General features: G+C 54.5%; 1 protein-coding gene across 3 annotated transcripts in view; it reads right to left on the bottom strand.

Annotated features, from left to right (window-relative positions):
• Nucleotides 1–1608: 1608 nt before the first annotated feature.
• Rhcg (Rh family C glycoprotein) overlaps nt 1609–12569 on the bottom strand; it is a 17775-nt gene continuing 6814 nt past the window's right edge. Inside the window, exons 2-11 of one of the 3 annotated variants that reach the window (XM_050154137.1) lie at nt 11909–12095; nt 8830–9013; nt 7427–7574; nt 6482–6648; nt 5620–5757; nt 5308–5444; nt 4908–5032; nt 4615–4688; nt 3146–3343; nt 1609–2004 (exon numbers count right to left, since the gene is read on the bottom strand). In XM_050154137.1, coding sequence (XP_050010094.1) covers nt 3170–3343; nt 4615–4688; nt 4908–5032; nt 5308–5444; nt 5620–5757; nt 6482–6648; nt 7427–7574; nt 8830–9013; nt 11909–12095 — 1334 coding nt within the window. In that variant the 3' untranslated portion in view covers nt 1609–2004; nt 3146–3169. The remainder of the gene's footprint in view (nt 2005–3145; nt 3344–4614; nt 4689–4907; nt 5033–5307; nt 5445–5619; nt 5758–6481; nt 6649–7426; nt 7575–8829; nt 9014–11908; nt 12096–12569) is intronic. The other 2 variants (XM_050154136.1, XM_050154138.1) reach the window with 2 other exon arrangements.

Here is a 12569-nt window from a genome sequence, read left to right as displayed (position 1 = left end):
CTCTGCCCAGCTCGCTCCCAGAAAGAGGTTGGGCATCGCTTCCAAGGCAGCCAGCCTGATGTTGCCCGAGGGCAGAAGCCTGTCAGTCTCTGTCCTTGGTGTCCAAGCCCTGTGATCAGGGGGATCACGGGGAGCGTCATACCACAGTTCCCTCGAAGCCTGGCCCACCATTGGTTTTTCATCAGTTTAGAAGACGGTTCATAGAGACCCAAGATGAGGCCCTCTGGAGGATCACGCTCTCTCCACTCCAAGGGCACCCCGCCTTCTGCACCTCTGGTGGATCCTGCCCCCTGTATCCTTCGCAGATATCCTCCCACACTCTCTGCACCCCGCCATCTGTACTGCCCCTCCCAGACCCCAAGCTCGTCCCTTGCGCCCCTCCCACACCTCGCCCCTGCACTCTCCGCCACCTGCACCCCATTTCTTGTCCCCTCCCAGACTCCGCCTCTGCACCTCACCACCTGCGCCCCTCCCACATCCCGCCCCTGCACCGGCCCTGGCCCTGCAGGGACCCTCGGGGCGGGACCGCGCGACCGTGGGGGAGGGGCCGGGCCGATCAGCTGGAATCAAAGCCGCCGCCCCCCTCCCCCGCCCCCCTGTCCCCCTGCCGAGCAGCCGCGCACCTCCTCCTTTGTCACAATGTTTTTCAATCCGGTGAAGCAAACTGTCCAATTAGAGCCGGGGCCTCCGGCTTCCATCTTTGCCGACGTTTAATTAACATGCTTCTCTTGGCAGCTGCTGACAAGTTCCAGAAACAGGTTGTAAAGGGTTTTTGTCTTTACCCAGCATGGAAAATAAGGGGTGTTACATCGCGGAACATGAATAGGTGGCACTTCAGCTTCCTCCTTCTCTCCTCCCCCTCCCCCTGCTCCGCAAAGGGGCACGGATCCCTGAGTGTTCGTGTATGCGCGTGTACGGGTGAATTGCCAGGGAGGCGGGGAGAGTGAGTCGAGTTGGAGGCAGGCAAGACCGGTCCCTTCCTCTCTTTATCCCTTCCTTCCCAGGAACCTTTGCTCCACAAAAGATTTGGGTTCCTTTGCTCTCAAGTCACTACACTTTCCCCTACCCTCTCTGTTAGCTGAAGGCAAACTTGATTCCTGTCCGTGAGTTTGTCCGCGCTATCTCCCCTTGTTTCTCTTCTACTATTTCGCCTCCACAGCCCCACCAGGCTACCGCCCACTCACAGACTGCCTCCCCAAACGCTCCTGTCTGTCGTAGTCTACCTGTCTGTTGCAAGGCTGGGAATTTAGGGACCTGAAACTTTCCCCATTGAACAGCAGGAGTGGGGCTGGCCTGGCAGAGGAAGGGAAGGGCTAGGGAAAGCCGACTGGAAGGGGAGCCTCCCTCTCCCTAGCCTGCTGGAACGCACCCAGAGCAAGTCAGTGGCCTTCTCACCAGGGTGGACCACTAATGTAAGGGAAAAGGGGTGCTTGGAGAAGTAAAATGCAGCCGGGTTGAGCCCCCCTCCCCCGGGCCTCCCAGGCTGGATGAAAATCTTGTAGAGATAGTGGTCCTTTGGGCAAAGGTCAGGGCCAGGCAGGGGACCAGGTTCTCTGGATCCATATATCTCTCACAGGGGCCCTACCAGAGAATTCACACCCATTCTACAAAGAACATCAACAACATTTATTTACTACACAGGATAGAGTGGTCTGGGGTCCCCAGGAGCACAGGAACTGTGGTTGGGGAACAGGCAGGGCTGGAAGAGTCCCGTGAAGTGGTACCCCCTGGGAGGGTCAAGCTCACTCCTATCCCAGCCATTGTCCATGCTGCTTTCCACAGGCTATTGAGCATGCTGACCCCAGGCAGGGGCAGATCTTCTGCAGCTGACCCTGGCTTGGAGCTCACTTTGTCGGAATTCCTCCATTCTCAGGCAAGCCCCCGGGATGAAGGGGGTCTGGGAGGTGCTGGGTCCAGGTCAGCAGGCCTTTCAGCTGCCCTGCTCCTGAATCCCTAGCTAGGTCGCTCCACCTCCTTCCAGAGCTTGGGGACAGTCTTCGAAGCCTGGAGAGAGAGAGAGAGAGAGAGAGAGAGAGAGAGAGAGAGAGAGAGAGAGAGAACAGCGGGTGGGGTGTCCCTACCAAGCCTGCTGCAGTTTCCAGGGGGACACCAGCAGCTTGGTACTCCCCAAAATCTTCTCTCCTGACATGACCCTTTGCCTTTTACCCTAGACTCAGTCACTTCCAAGCTGTTTGTAAGATCAATGACAATGACCTTGAAAGACCCCAGTTCCCCCACTTGTTAGCCATGTGGCTTGAGTCCTGTGCCTTAATTTCTTCAGCTATTAAAAAGAAAGAAGGGGGCTGGGGATGTAGCTCAGGTGATGGAGTGCGTACCTAGCATGTACAAAGTCCTGGGTTTGAAGCCCAGCATTGGTTAAACGGGGTGTGGTGGTATGCACCTGTGATTCCAGCACTTAAGAGGTAAGACAGGAAGATCAGGAGTTCAAGGTCATCCTTGGCTACATAGTGAGTTCAAAGTCAGCCTGGGGTATCTGAGATCCTGTCTTTAAAAGGGGTTGGGGGGGGCGAGAGGTGGTGGCACATGCCTTTAATCCCAGCACTTGGGAGGCAGAGGCAGGTGAATCCCTGTGAGTTCAAGGCCAGCCTGGTCTACAGGAGCTAGCTACAGGACATTTAAGACTGTTACACAGGGAAACCCTGTCTCAAAAAACCAAAAAAAGGGGGGGGGAGGTTGGGGGTGGCTGGTTGAAATGGTACACATCTGTAATTCCAGCACATGACTGAGGCAGGAGGATACTTCTTAGTTTAAGGCAAGCTTGGGATATGAGCAATTACCCTGCTTCGTGGAAATTTCTCAAGGGTTGGTTGGTATTACAGTACCCCATCAATACACTGTGCTCTATAGAGGGGAAGGAGGAAGGTCTAGCCTGATCTAACCAAGTAAAGCCAGATCATAGATGAGGAAACTGAAGCTCGATCTCTAGGTTGAAGAGAGCCTTCAAGTCACACGGCAGCAAGCAGTCACAAAGTCAAGTGTGTCACTGGGTCTCTTTCTATGTGCTCCTCCAGGCTAGCCTGCCTAACCCACCTCAGGGGCAGAAGAGCTCACGCTTCCATCTGGTTTTGAGACCTGAGCCTCTATTGAGAGAACCAGAGCACCATCCCCCAAAGAGAAGGCTTACCCGCTTCTCACCTGCCTTGGGAGCTTAGTGTACCAAGGATGCCGAAGTTGCTAAGGATACTGGAGGTGTTGGAGGTACTTGAGCAACCAAGGATGCTGAAGGCGTTGGAAGTACCAAGGGTATCGAAGGTACTGGAGGAGCAGGATGTTTGTGGGTGAGGTCCTCAGGAATGTAGACAGTGTTCACCTCTTCAGAAATCTGTGAAAAGAGGGCCTAGTGGAACTAAAGGTGCTGGGGTGAGCCAAAAGCTGCAAACACAGTGTGGCGAGTGCCATCTTGTGGTCATGCTAAAAATTGCATGACACAAACATTCCTTTATAGCTTGGGATGGGTCCCGTCAGAACGGGCCCTGTCAGGGTGCTCAGGCAAGGCAAGAACCAAATAGGGTCCTTGTCCCACAAGGACAAACGCTGGGTGGCATAGAGTTCAGATTGCATTCTAGACTATAACAAGACATGGGGGGGAGGGGGGTTGAAAGATGAGCAGTGTGGCTTCTCAGAGCTAGAGTAGCATCCCAAAGTAGAACAAGGGAACGCAAAGACTGGAAACAGATCTGGGAAGTGAGGCATGGGTGGGGCTGCTCAGCCCTGCCTTCCCGCAGCTGTCTCACCCTTCCCCTGTGAAGCTGGCTCATGACCCAGGCAGACAACCCAGGGGTAGTGTAGCGCTGGGATCCAACTCAGGACCTCATGCATAGACGAGCATTTTACCAACTGAGGTATAGCCACAGCCTTTGCTAGTCTGTTGGTTGAGGCAGAGCCTCACTCTGCAGCCCAGGTTGGCCTCAGACCTGTGCCTATCCTCTTGCCTCAGCCTCTTCCCTAGGCTAGGATTGCTGGGTGACACCGCTGCTGTTAGGTTCGGGGACAGACTTTGGAAGTTATGACTAGAACACACCAGATTCAGGCCCCATGGTAGGCTGCTCATGGACTTCACTCCCAGAGTGTGTAGAAAGAAAGGTATACATGGCCCCCTTGGGGTCCCCCGGGGAAAGAAAGAAAGACGGGTAGGGAAAAGTCTTCAATTTACAGGCGACACCATGCCCTACATAGATTAGGTTAAGGCAAGGTGTGGGTGTTGCGGGGGTAAAGCTATCCTTGTATAGAGACAAGGTAGGGGGTACAGCTATCCTTGTATAGAGACAAGGTAGGGGGTACAGCTATCCTTGTATAGAGACAAGGTGGGGGTATAGCTATCCTGGTATACAGACAATATGGGGGTATAGCTATCCTTGTATAGAGACAAGCTGAGGGGGGTATGGCTATCCTTGTATAGAGACAAGGTGGGGGGTACAGCTATCCTTGTATACAGACAAGGTGGGGTGTATAGCTATCCTTGTATAGAAACAAGGTGAGGGGGTATAGCTATCCTCGTATAGAGACAAGGTGAGGGTACATCTATCCTTGTATAGAGACAAGGTGGGGGGGTACAGCTAGCTATCCTTGTATAGAGACGTCTCTAGAAATTACCTCCCAGTAGATGCTGTCCTCAAAGCAGTTTTCATCAGCCGCTTGTCCCCAGAATGGCAATTTCAAAATGAGCCCTAAATAGATCGGAGGACACAATGGTGAGGACACACTCTTTGCTTACCCCAACCTCTTCCCTCAGATGGGACCCCACATTCCCAGTCCCACAGCTGACAATACAGATATCAGGTATTCCGGGGAGACCCAGGTCCACCCTTGAGACATGTTCTTGGGTCCCCCCCTTGTGAGTCCCCCACCAGGACCCCATCTTTTCTAGTGTAGCCGCTCTCACTCACCCACAATGATGCCGCCCACCAGGGCTATGGCCAAGGTCAGGAGGAGGCTAAATATCTGGGATCTGCCCTGCATTTTCTTGGTCCAGTCTGCCTTATAGCCCCCAAAGCCAAATGAATGGAGCAGCCTGGGACAGAGACAGGAATGAGTGAGGACCCCATGGAGAGGCCAGGGAACTGATTACTGCTACCCCGCCCGTGTGTTCTTGAAACCCCAAGCCTCCTCCATCCCGATTACTCTATTCCTCTCTTGGACCCTTATGGCAGGTCTGAGGGTGGGGAGAGAAGCCAGTGAATGGTCTGGAGTGGACATGAAGAGGAGGAAGACACATCCGGTCCCACAAAAAGAAGGAATAGAGAACGAAGGGGAAAACCCCACTTCTCACGCCTTCTCCACACTTACCCTGGCTCTCCGTAGATATCAGGAGAGGAGTAGGCTGCTGCCACGGCACCCACGATGCCACCTATGATGCCAGGGATGCCGTGCAGGTTGTGAATGCCACATGTGTCCTGGATGCGCAGGCGGGACTCCAGGAATGGCTGCGGGGAGGAGGGAAGGTGGTGCTGCTCAGGCCGTGGCTGTGGCAGGGGCACGGGAGGCCTTCAAAAACACAGATCTAGTGTTCTCTAGGCCTCACCCCTTCTTCCTCTCCCTGCTTTCAGGAACAACCCCCCCCCCCCACAGCATCCCCAGCCCCGGCCCTAGGGACCTCACCGATAGGTACGCGAATCCTAGGGTGGAGAAGATGCCACAGAAGAAGCCCACGATGAGGGCGCCGTAAGGTGTGAGCATCATCTCCGCGGCTGTGCCCACGCCCACCCCACCTGCAAGTGTGGCATTCTGGATGTGCACCTGGGCAGGGCAGACAAAGCGTGCAAGCTCTCAGCTCTGTTCCTGGAGTGTGGCCTGCCTTCACACGTCACGCAAAGCTGGGAGCCGGGAACAGCTCAGATTCTGCCTCAGCAGGCCAAGAGCAGGTTGGCCTTGGCCCCAGCCGAATACAGCTGCTTTGTGTGCTCTGCAAGTAAGTCATCCACGACTCCCAGCAGGCCTGGACATGGTCTGTGTCCGTGAGGCAGTGTGCTGCTGGACACGCCCATGAACCCTAGAAACCCATCTGCCCATTTCCTTTCTCTCCATGTCCACCTGTGGGTCAGTGGGCGTATCTGTATCTATACCAGGGATTTGTGCCCCCCCCACGCATGCCCAGCTGCTACCAATGTTCTTCGTCAGCCATGCCGGGTCCTGGGCTGCTGGCTCCTCTAAGTGTGGGGACTGGTACAGCTTTAAAAAGCCCAGGAGGCCAGTGGTGTCAGGAAGATAAAGACCTGGCGGGGGGGGGGGCGGGGGAGCCGCACGCACACGGGCAATTCTGCCAGGCTGGCCTGCCATGACACACAGCTGGTACTGGCTAATAGCATTTCAGGCTGTGGGGAAGACAAGAACACTTGGCAGGGATGGCCCTCTGTGAACATCCAGGTTTGGGTGTGCCAATCTAGAAGCTGCCTGCCACAGCGAGGTGCAGGCAGGGCGAGACAGTCAGATAGGTACCTCCCCCACAGAAGCCCCTGCTCACCATGTCCAGCCTGCCCTTCTTGTGTATGATACTGGACACTGCCACTGTGGTTAGCACACTAGCCGCCAAGGAGAGGTAGGTATTGAGGGCTGCTCGGTGTTGGGTGTCTCCATGGGAGCAACTGGCTGAATTGAAGCTGGGCCAGTATATCCACAGGAAGAGGGTGCCTGGGTCAGAACATATGCAGGCCAGGGGCCAGGAGATGGGGTGTTAGGCCAGGCTCACAGAGCCCAAGTGGAGGCTCTGCCTTTCAGCTCGAGAGATGGCTGGCTGCTTCCAGCCTATAAGAATCACTCTCATGGGTGCTCCTTCTGGAAGGTCCTCCTGGCCCAACTCACCTAGAGCCCACTTAGCCTCCCACGCCACGTCACAAAGCCTTCTCTGTCTCCCCGACCCTAGGACTGGTTACCTGTCGCCTACTCTTAGAGTATCATGGGGGAGAGTCTCCCCCTCTGTAGACAGATTAGCTGGTGGTACTACTGTCTCTCAGTCTACAGGGTGGAAGGGAGGGCTGGGTCTGATAGACATCACAAGTTCCTGTTTCCACTCCGTCTGCATTGGGTTATTCCAGGAGGGAGAGAATCGGACACCCAGGAGTCTAGAAGTATCTACAGGGCACTTCATTCTGCCCTTCCTCCCAAAGAACCAGCAGCCGCCCACTGACTATGTGGAGACCAGGGATGCACACGACAATCCCCACCCACCATGCAGACCCTCACACATTTATAGTGGCCCTCACCCAGCATGGCTGTTCTTACTCGTGACGGGCGTTCCGCTCTTCATTATGGTGACCTTCAGCTACTCCTAGTTGGTCTTACCCACTCACGGCCGTCTGACCAATCATAGTAGCCGGTATAGCTCCCCCACCGTGTTGGCCCTCACCAACATGGAAAGACCTCCCCCACCATGGCTGCCCTCACCAACAGGACAGCTGTTTGTTCTCACCAATCATGGCAAAAAGGTCCGAGTGGTACACTGAACTCTGTCTCTGCTTGCTCTGCTCCAGATTCTTTCGGTAGAGGATCCAGGTCACTGTGAGCCCAAAGTAGGCGCCAAATGTGTGGATGGTCATAGAGCCCCCTGCATCCTTTGCCTGGAGTGCAAGGGGCCTGTCAGGGCCTGGTACCCTTTCCCCCTCCTTCCTCACAGTACTCCCCACCCCACACATATGCACACACGCTTGGCTGTCTCTGTCTCTAGCTGTGGAACACAGAGCCTAGTTCCCTGTCCCTGTTGCCTTATTTCTTCCTGTGTATGTGTGTGTGTGTGTGTGTGTGTGTGTGTGTGTGTTTGTTTGTTTTGTCAATCTGACACAAACTAGAGTCACCTGGAAAGAACCTTCAATTGAGAAAATGCCTCCATCCAGCTGGTCTATAAGCAAATCTGTAGGGCATTTTCTTGATGTAGGAGGGCCAGCCTTGGGTAGGGGGGTTTTGAGTTGTGTAAGAAAGCAGACTGAGCAAGTCATGAGAAGCAAGCCGGGAAGCGGCATTGCTCTGTGGCCTCTGCTTCAGTTCCTGTCACCAGGTCCCTGCCAGGACTTCCTTTGATAACGGACTGTCAAAAGGAAGTCTAAGCAAAATAAATCCTTTCCTCCCCCAAGCAGATTTTCATCACAGCAATAGAAACCCTAAGACAGTTCCTACAGCAACCAATTGAGCAGAAGGAGGTAGGGATGTTGACTGGCTAGCCAACAAAATGCCAGGGCCCTTCCTCTTGTCCTCTCCTTGGCTTCCTTAGCTCTTCTGGGGTGGGAAGCCTCTGTACTATTAAGCTCGTGTAGCACCCTCTGCTGGGCTGCCTAGCCCTGGCGGTCAATCCTTAACACAGGGCATGCTCAGTACCTCTTTGCTTGGACCCCTCGCTGAATTGTAAATTCTGGGGCTTATCTCAATGTGGCTCGCTCCCCTCTGCCTATAACCTTCAGTCTAGCTCAACAGAGCCACAGACTCTGAAATCTAAGTATGTCTGATGCACTGGCCAGGTGCTAAGGCAGAGGGCATCCAGACATGCAACCTTCTTTCTCAAGCAGGCCCCCAAGGGCTGTGAAGAAAAATAGACAAAAAACAATGTAAGAGCCATGCTAGGGCCAGGAGGGGATCACACGGAAGGAAGCATGCAAAAACCCAAATTCAGAGAAGGCCTGCTCTGCCCAGATGCTGGGCAGATGTGTTAGACAGATAGTGATTCTGCTAGGGAAGCATCATGATTCCTCCTTTGTAGATGAAGAAACTGAGGCAGGAAACTAAATAACTCACCAGGTTGCATATATCCACAGGCCTCTCTTTCTGTCTCCCTCTTTATCTCCCCCAACGTCTCCCTCCCGCTTCTAAGTAAGTTTTGCTCACCTCTATCAGGTAGAGGATGATGTACTCATTCACTGCGAACAGGGTCACTTGGAAGAAGGTCATGATAAGCAGTTGGACTGGGCTGATCTTGCCTAGCACTGCCCCAAAGGCCACACAGGTAGATGCCACACAGAAGTCAGCTTCGATGATGCTATCGGGAGACAGGACCAGCGAGGAGCTGCAGCTACAACCAGAAGCGACACTCCAAGCCTTTGGTCCTCTGTGGACTGAGACCGGTGGTTTAATCCTCCTGAGTCTCAGTTTCACCCTCTGTGATAATGGGCTCATCCTAGCTAGGACCATACATGCATAGTGCGCCCAGTGAAAAGCCTGCTTTGGCCTCTGGCGGAGACCGGCCTGACTTAGAGGACAGAGTCAAGCTTGGATGGGGTCAGAGATGAGAGAGTTGGTGGCTGAGGGCTAAAACAAAATGGCACTGTGACTGACTGGAATTTAAGGTGGTCTAAATTCCTCCCATAGGGTAGGGAGTGTTTCAGGCTGGGCTCAAAGGTAGAAGAGGAGGCTTGAAAATGTATAAAGTAATCAAATACTATCCTCCTCCACAAGAAGGCTCCTGTGTGGCAGTGGGCATCGTGTCTTCCCTTGACAGTCTTGTGGGCTCTATGCTCAGGAACCCAAGTGGTCCATTCACTGTTGTTGAACAAGCCCTCTATTTAGGGTGCAACCCTGTCCCCTGTCTTCTGCTTGCCTTTCCAGAACCTCCTCTTATTGTCTCTATTTGCCAAAAGCCTTCTTCAGTCCCTCCCATGTGGCCCCTGCCCCTGACACTGCGTTCACTCCAGAGTCACTCACCCTGCCCTGTCATGGCCTCTGGGTCCTCCTTGTCACTGTACCCACAAGGAAAGGTCAGCGTCTACACAAGAGGCAGAAGGACCTTCCCACAGGAAGTAAAGATCTAGCATGATGTTGGGCATAAGGAGGAGGCAGGAAGGCCCAAAAAAGGGATGGGGCAAAGGGTGGCACAAAGGCTCCCCTCAATCCTCAAATGCCCAGGCTCAGCCACCGCAGCAAGGGAGTCAAGGAGGCGTGGTCACCTACTGCAGCCACGCAATGCCTACACCTGCAGGAGACCCTGCTTCTGCCCACCTCCCATTTTGTATCGTCCCCTGCTGGCAGCAAGGCAACCCCGCATTCTCAAGCAGAGTTCCAGCGCAGCTCATGAAACCATGGAAGCTGTCAGTGGGGTGGGCGTAGGGAGAACAGGGTTGCTTCCTCAAGGCTGTCGAATACAGAGATCCTCCACACATGTGAGGGTGTGTGTAAAACACAGACTCAGGGTGAAACAATCTCACTGAGGTCCAGTTTTTGAATGAGGGCAGGACCTCTCCAGAGGATATTTACAGGATGTTCCCCTCCACTGCTAGCCTTGCTCCGCACTGTGTCTGCGGATCTGCCTGAAAGGGTGACGGGCTACTGAGTAAGCAGTCACGTGGCCTCCTGAATCATCTCCCCCAACCACAAAAGGTGGGTACTTCTCATCAATATTTCATCACTGTGATAAGAAGGCTCAGCGAGGCCCAGTGACTAGCCAGAGTTCTCCAGATGCATCCCAAAGAGCCACCTGATGGAGGTGCCCCTCAGGAGGGAGAAAGAGCAAGAACAGAAAAGCCGGGCTTCTGCCCATCGACACTCAGGAGGTGGATCTGGCTACCACATGTTAGGGGTCTCGGGGAGGCCTGAGCAGAGCTCACAGAGGAGAGCTGCCCCAGTGTGGCAGGTGAGCTTAGCCAGGGCAGATGTCAGAAGTATATCCATACCTATAAACCCACAGGCTAGGTCTGGGAACAACACACCCATCCTAGCCTTGGGCTCACAACATCGACTCCAGAGCAGTTGGCTGGAATCTAATCCCCCAAATCCAGTTTGCCCAAACTCTATTTATCCAGTGACCCGCTTGCTGACTAAGTAGTTCACCGCGAACTTGCTAACTCAGGGTTTGTAACCTCTCTTTTGAAAAAAAAAAATAATAATGGTACACTTTCTCATGTGTCACAGCCATTCTACCGTAGTGGCTGATTAGACATATAACAGGTGGACTCATGCTTTGGGCCTATGGTATTGAGGCTGTTTTGTGCACGTCACAGATTTTACTGAAGGCAGTTTATCTAGTCCTGTTTCTTTCCGTGTGTCAGTCACTGGCCACTTCTCTAAAGAGGAGAGGGAGGTACCCCGGTGGGAAAGGGCTGTCGACACTCATCAAACTGAGAAGTTATCAGGAGTCACTTAGAGGACTGGAGGTGGGAAAAGAGGTTGGTGCCCCACCCTGAAAACCCACACCAGCCTTCCAGCTTTTATTCTGCCAGAAGAGGTGGCATGCAAGGAGAGAGGGGGCTCCATTTGGCTGAGCTCCCCATTGCTGTTCCCAGCAAGGAACCCTCTGAGAAGAGCTCAGCCATCTGGACCACCCTCCTGGGTCCCTCCTGGGGCTGCATTGTCTCAGAGTATTTCAGTGTGTGGAAGGGGGGCTTGGGCTCTTCCTTCCTCTTCTGGAGAAAAGACTATCTATTCTCCATCATGGGAGAGAGACCCTCCCATGGTACCTGGATAACATTATGTACAATCTCTATCTGGAGAGCAGCGGTAAGAAAACCGTGTGCGTAGCACAGCTGCAGGTGTCCATCACGGGACCAAGGTGTCCTGAAGGAAGAGCCACCTTACCCCAAACCCTCAGAGCCCACCGCCCTCTTCCTGTCCCTTCCCACTCCCTTTAACCCCCCCCCCGCCACTCCCATTGCCTCTCCCTCACGGTACCTGCACTACCATCCCGCTAGGCCTCTCCTTCTGAGCTTTTTCCAGTTTTTCTCGCCACCCACCCGTAGGTCCCTCCCTGTCACCACAGGACCCATCCCAATCCAGACCCCGACCCCATCCCCACTCCTGAGCCATGCCCACTCAATCCTTCTCCCCAGGACTCACCCCCAGCCAAAACCAGCTAGTGAGCATCTCCTGCGTTCCCTCCCCACCCAGGGTCCACACAACCACTGCCGAACCGCCCTCCCCGCCGGACCCAGCCCGGTCCATCCGGCCCGCCCCTCCCCTCGAACTCTCCCGGGCTCACTTCTCCACGCTCAGGATAATGTGGCCTTCTTCAAAGAAGCGGAACCAGCCCTGCATGAGCAGCGCCCACTGAATGCCGAAGGCTGCCAGCAGGAAGTTGAAGCCTACAGCGCTGAAGCCATAGCGCTGCAGGAAGGTCATAAGGAAGCCGAAGCCCACGAAGACCATGGCGTGCACATCCTGGAAACCTGCCAGGAGGGAGGGCGCAGTTGAAGGTCTCTGCTGCCTAGAGAAGGTCCATCATGGCTTTGAGTCTGACAGGCCAGCACAGCCTAGGGTAGCTCCTGTATTTTCAGCCACTGTGACAGAATCTGGAGCCCTGACTCCCTCTTCTCCTCATCCCTGCTCCTCTCTTCTGGGTAACCAGACTACATCTGGGTGGCCATAACAAGAGGCCTCTTGATGGGTTAAATAAATAAATAAATAAATAGCCACTACCTTCATCTTCAGGTTCTCTGGAGGGGGCCAGGGGACTATCGGTGGCTCTCCAGATTAGACCTCTGGGTAATAGGATCAAGATGACTGAGCGCACCCTTGGGAGATGACACTATTCTTGTTCCACCCTCCATCTGTATGGCACTGCTGGTCCACATCCTCCCCCCCCCCCCCCCCCCCCCCCCCCCCCCCGCCCCCCCCCCCCCCCCCTCCCCCCCCCCCTGCCC

This window comes from Alexandromys fortis, unplaced genomic scaffold (genome assembly GCF_014885135.2).
Source record: "Alexandromys fortis isolate MF-2015 unplaced genomic scaffold, M_Fortis_MF-2015_v1.1 scaffold_86, whole genome shotgun sequence".
Taxonomy (NCBI): domain Eukaryota; kingdom Metazoa; phylum Chordata; class Mammalia; order Rodentia; family Cricetidae; genus Alexandromys; species Alexandromys fortis.
The sequence above is the reverse complement of the archived record's forward strand: the minus strand, read 5'-3'. Positions and strand labels throughout refer to the sequence as shown.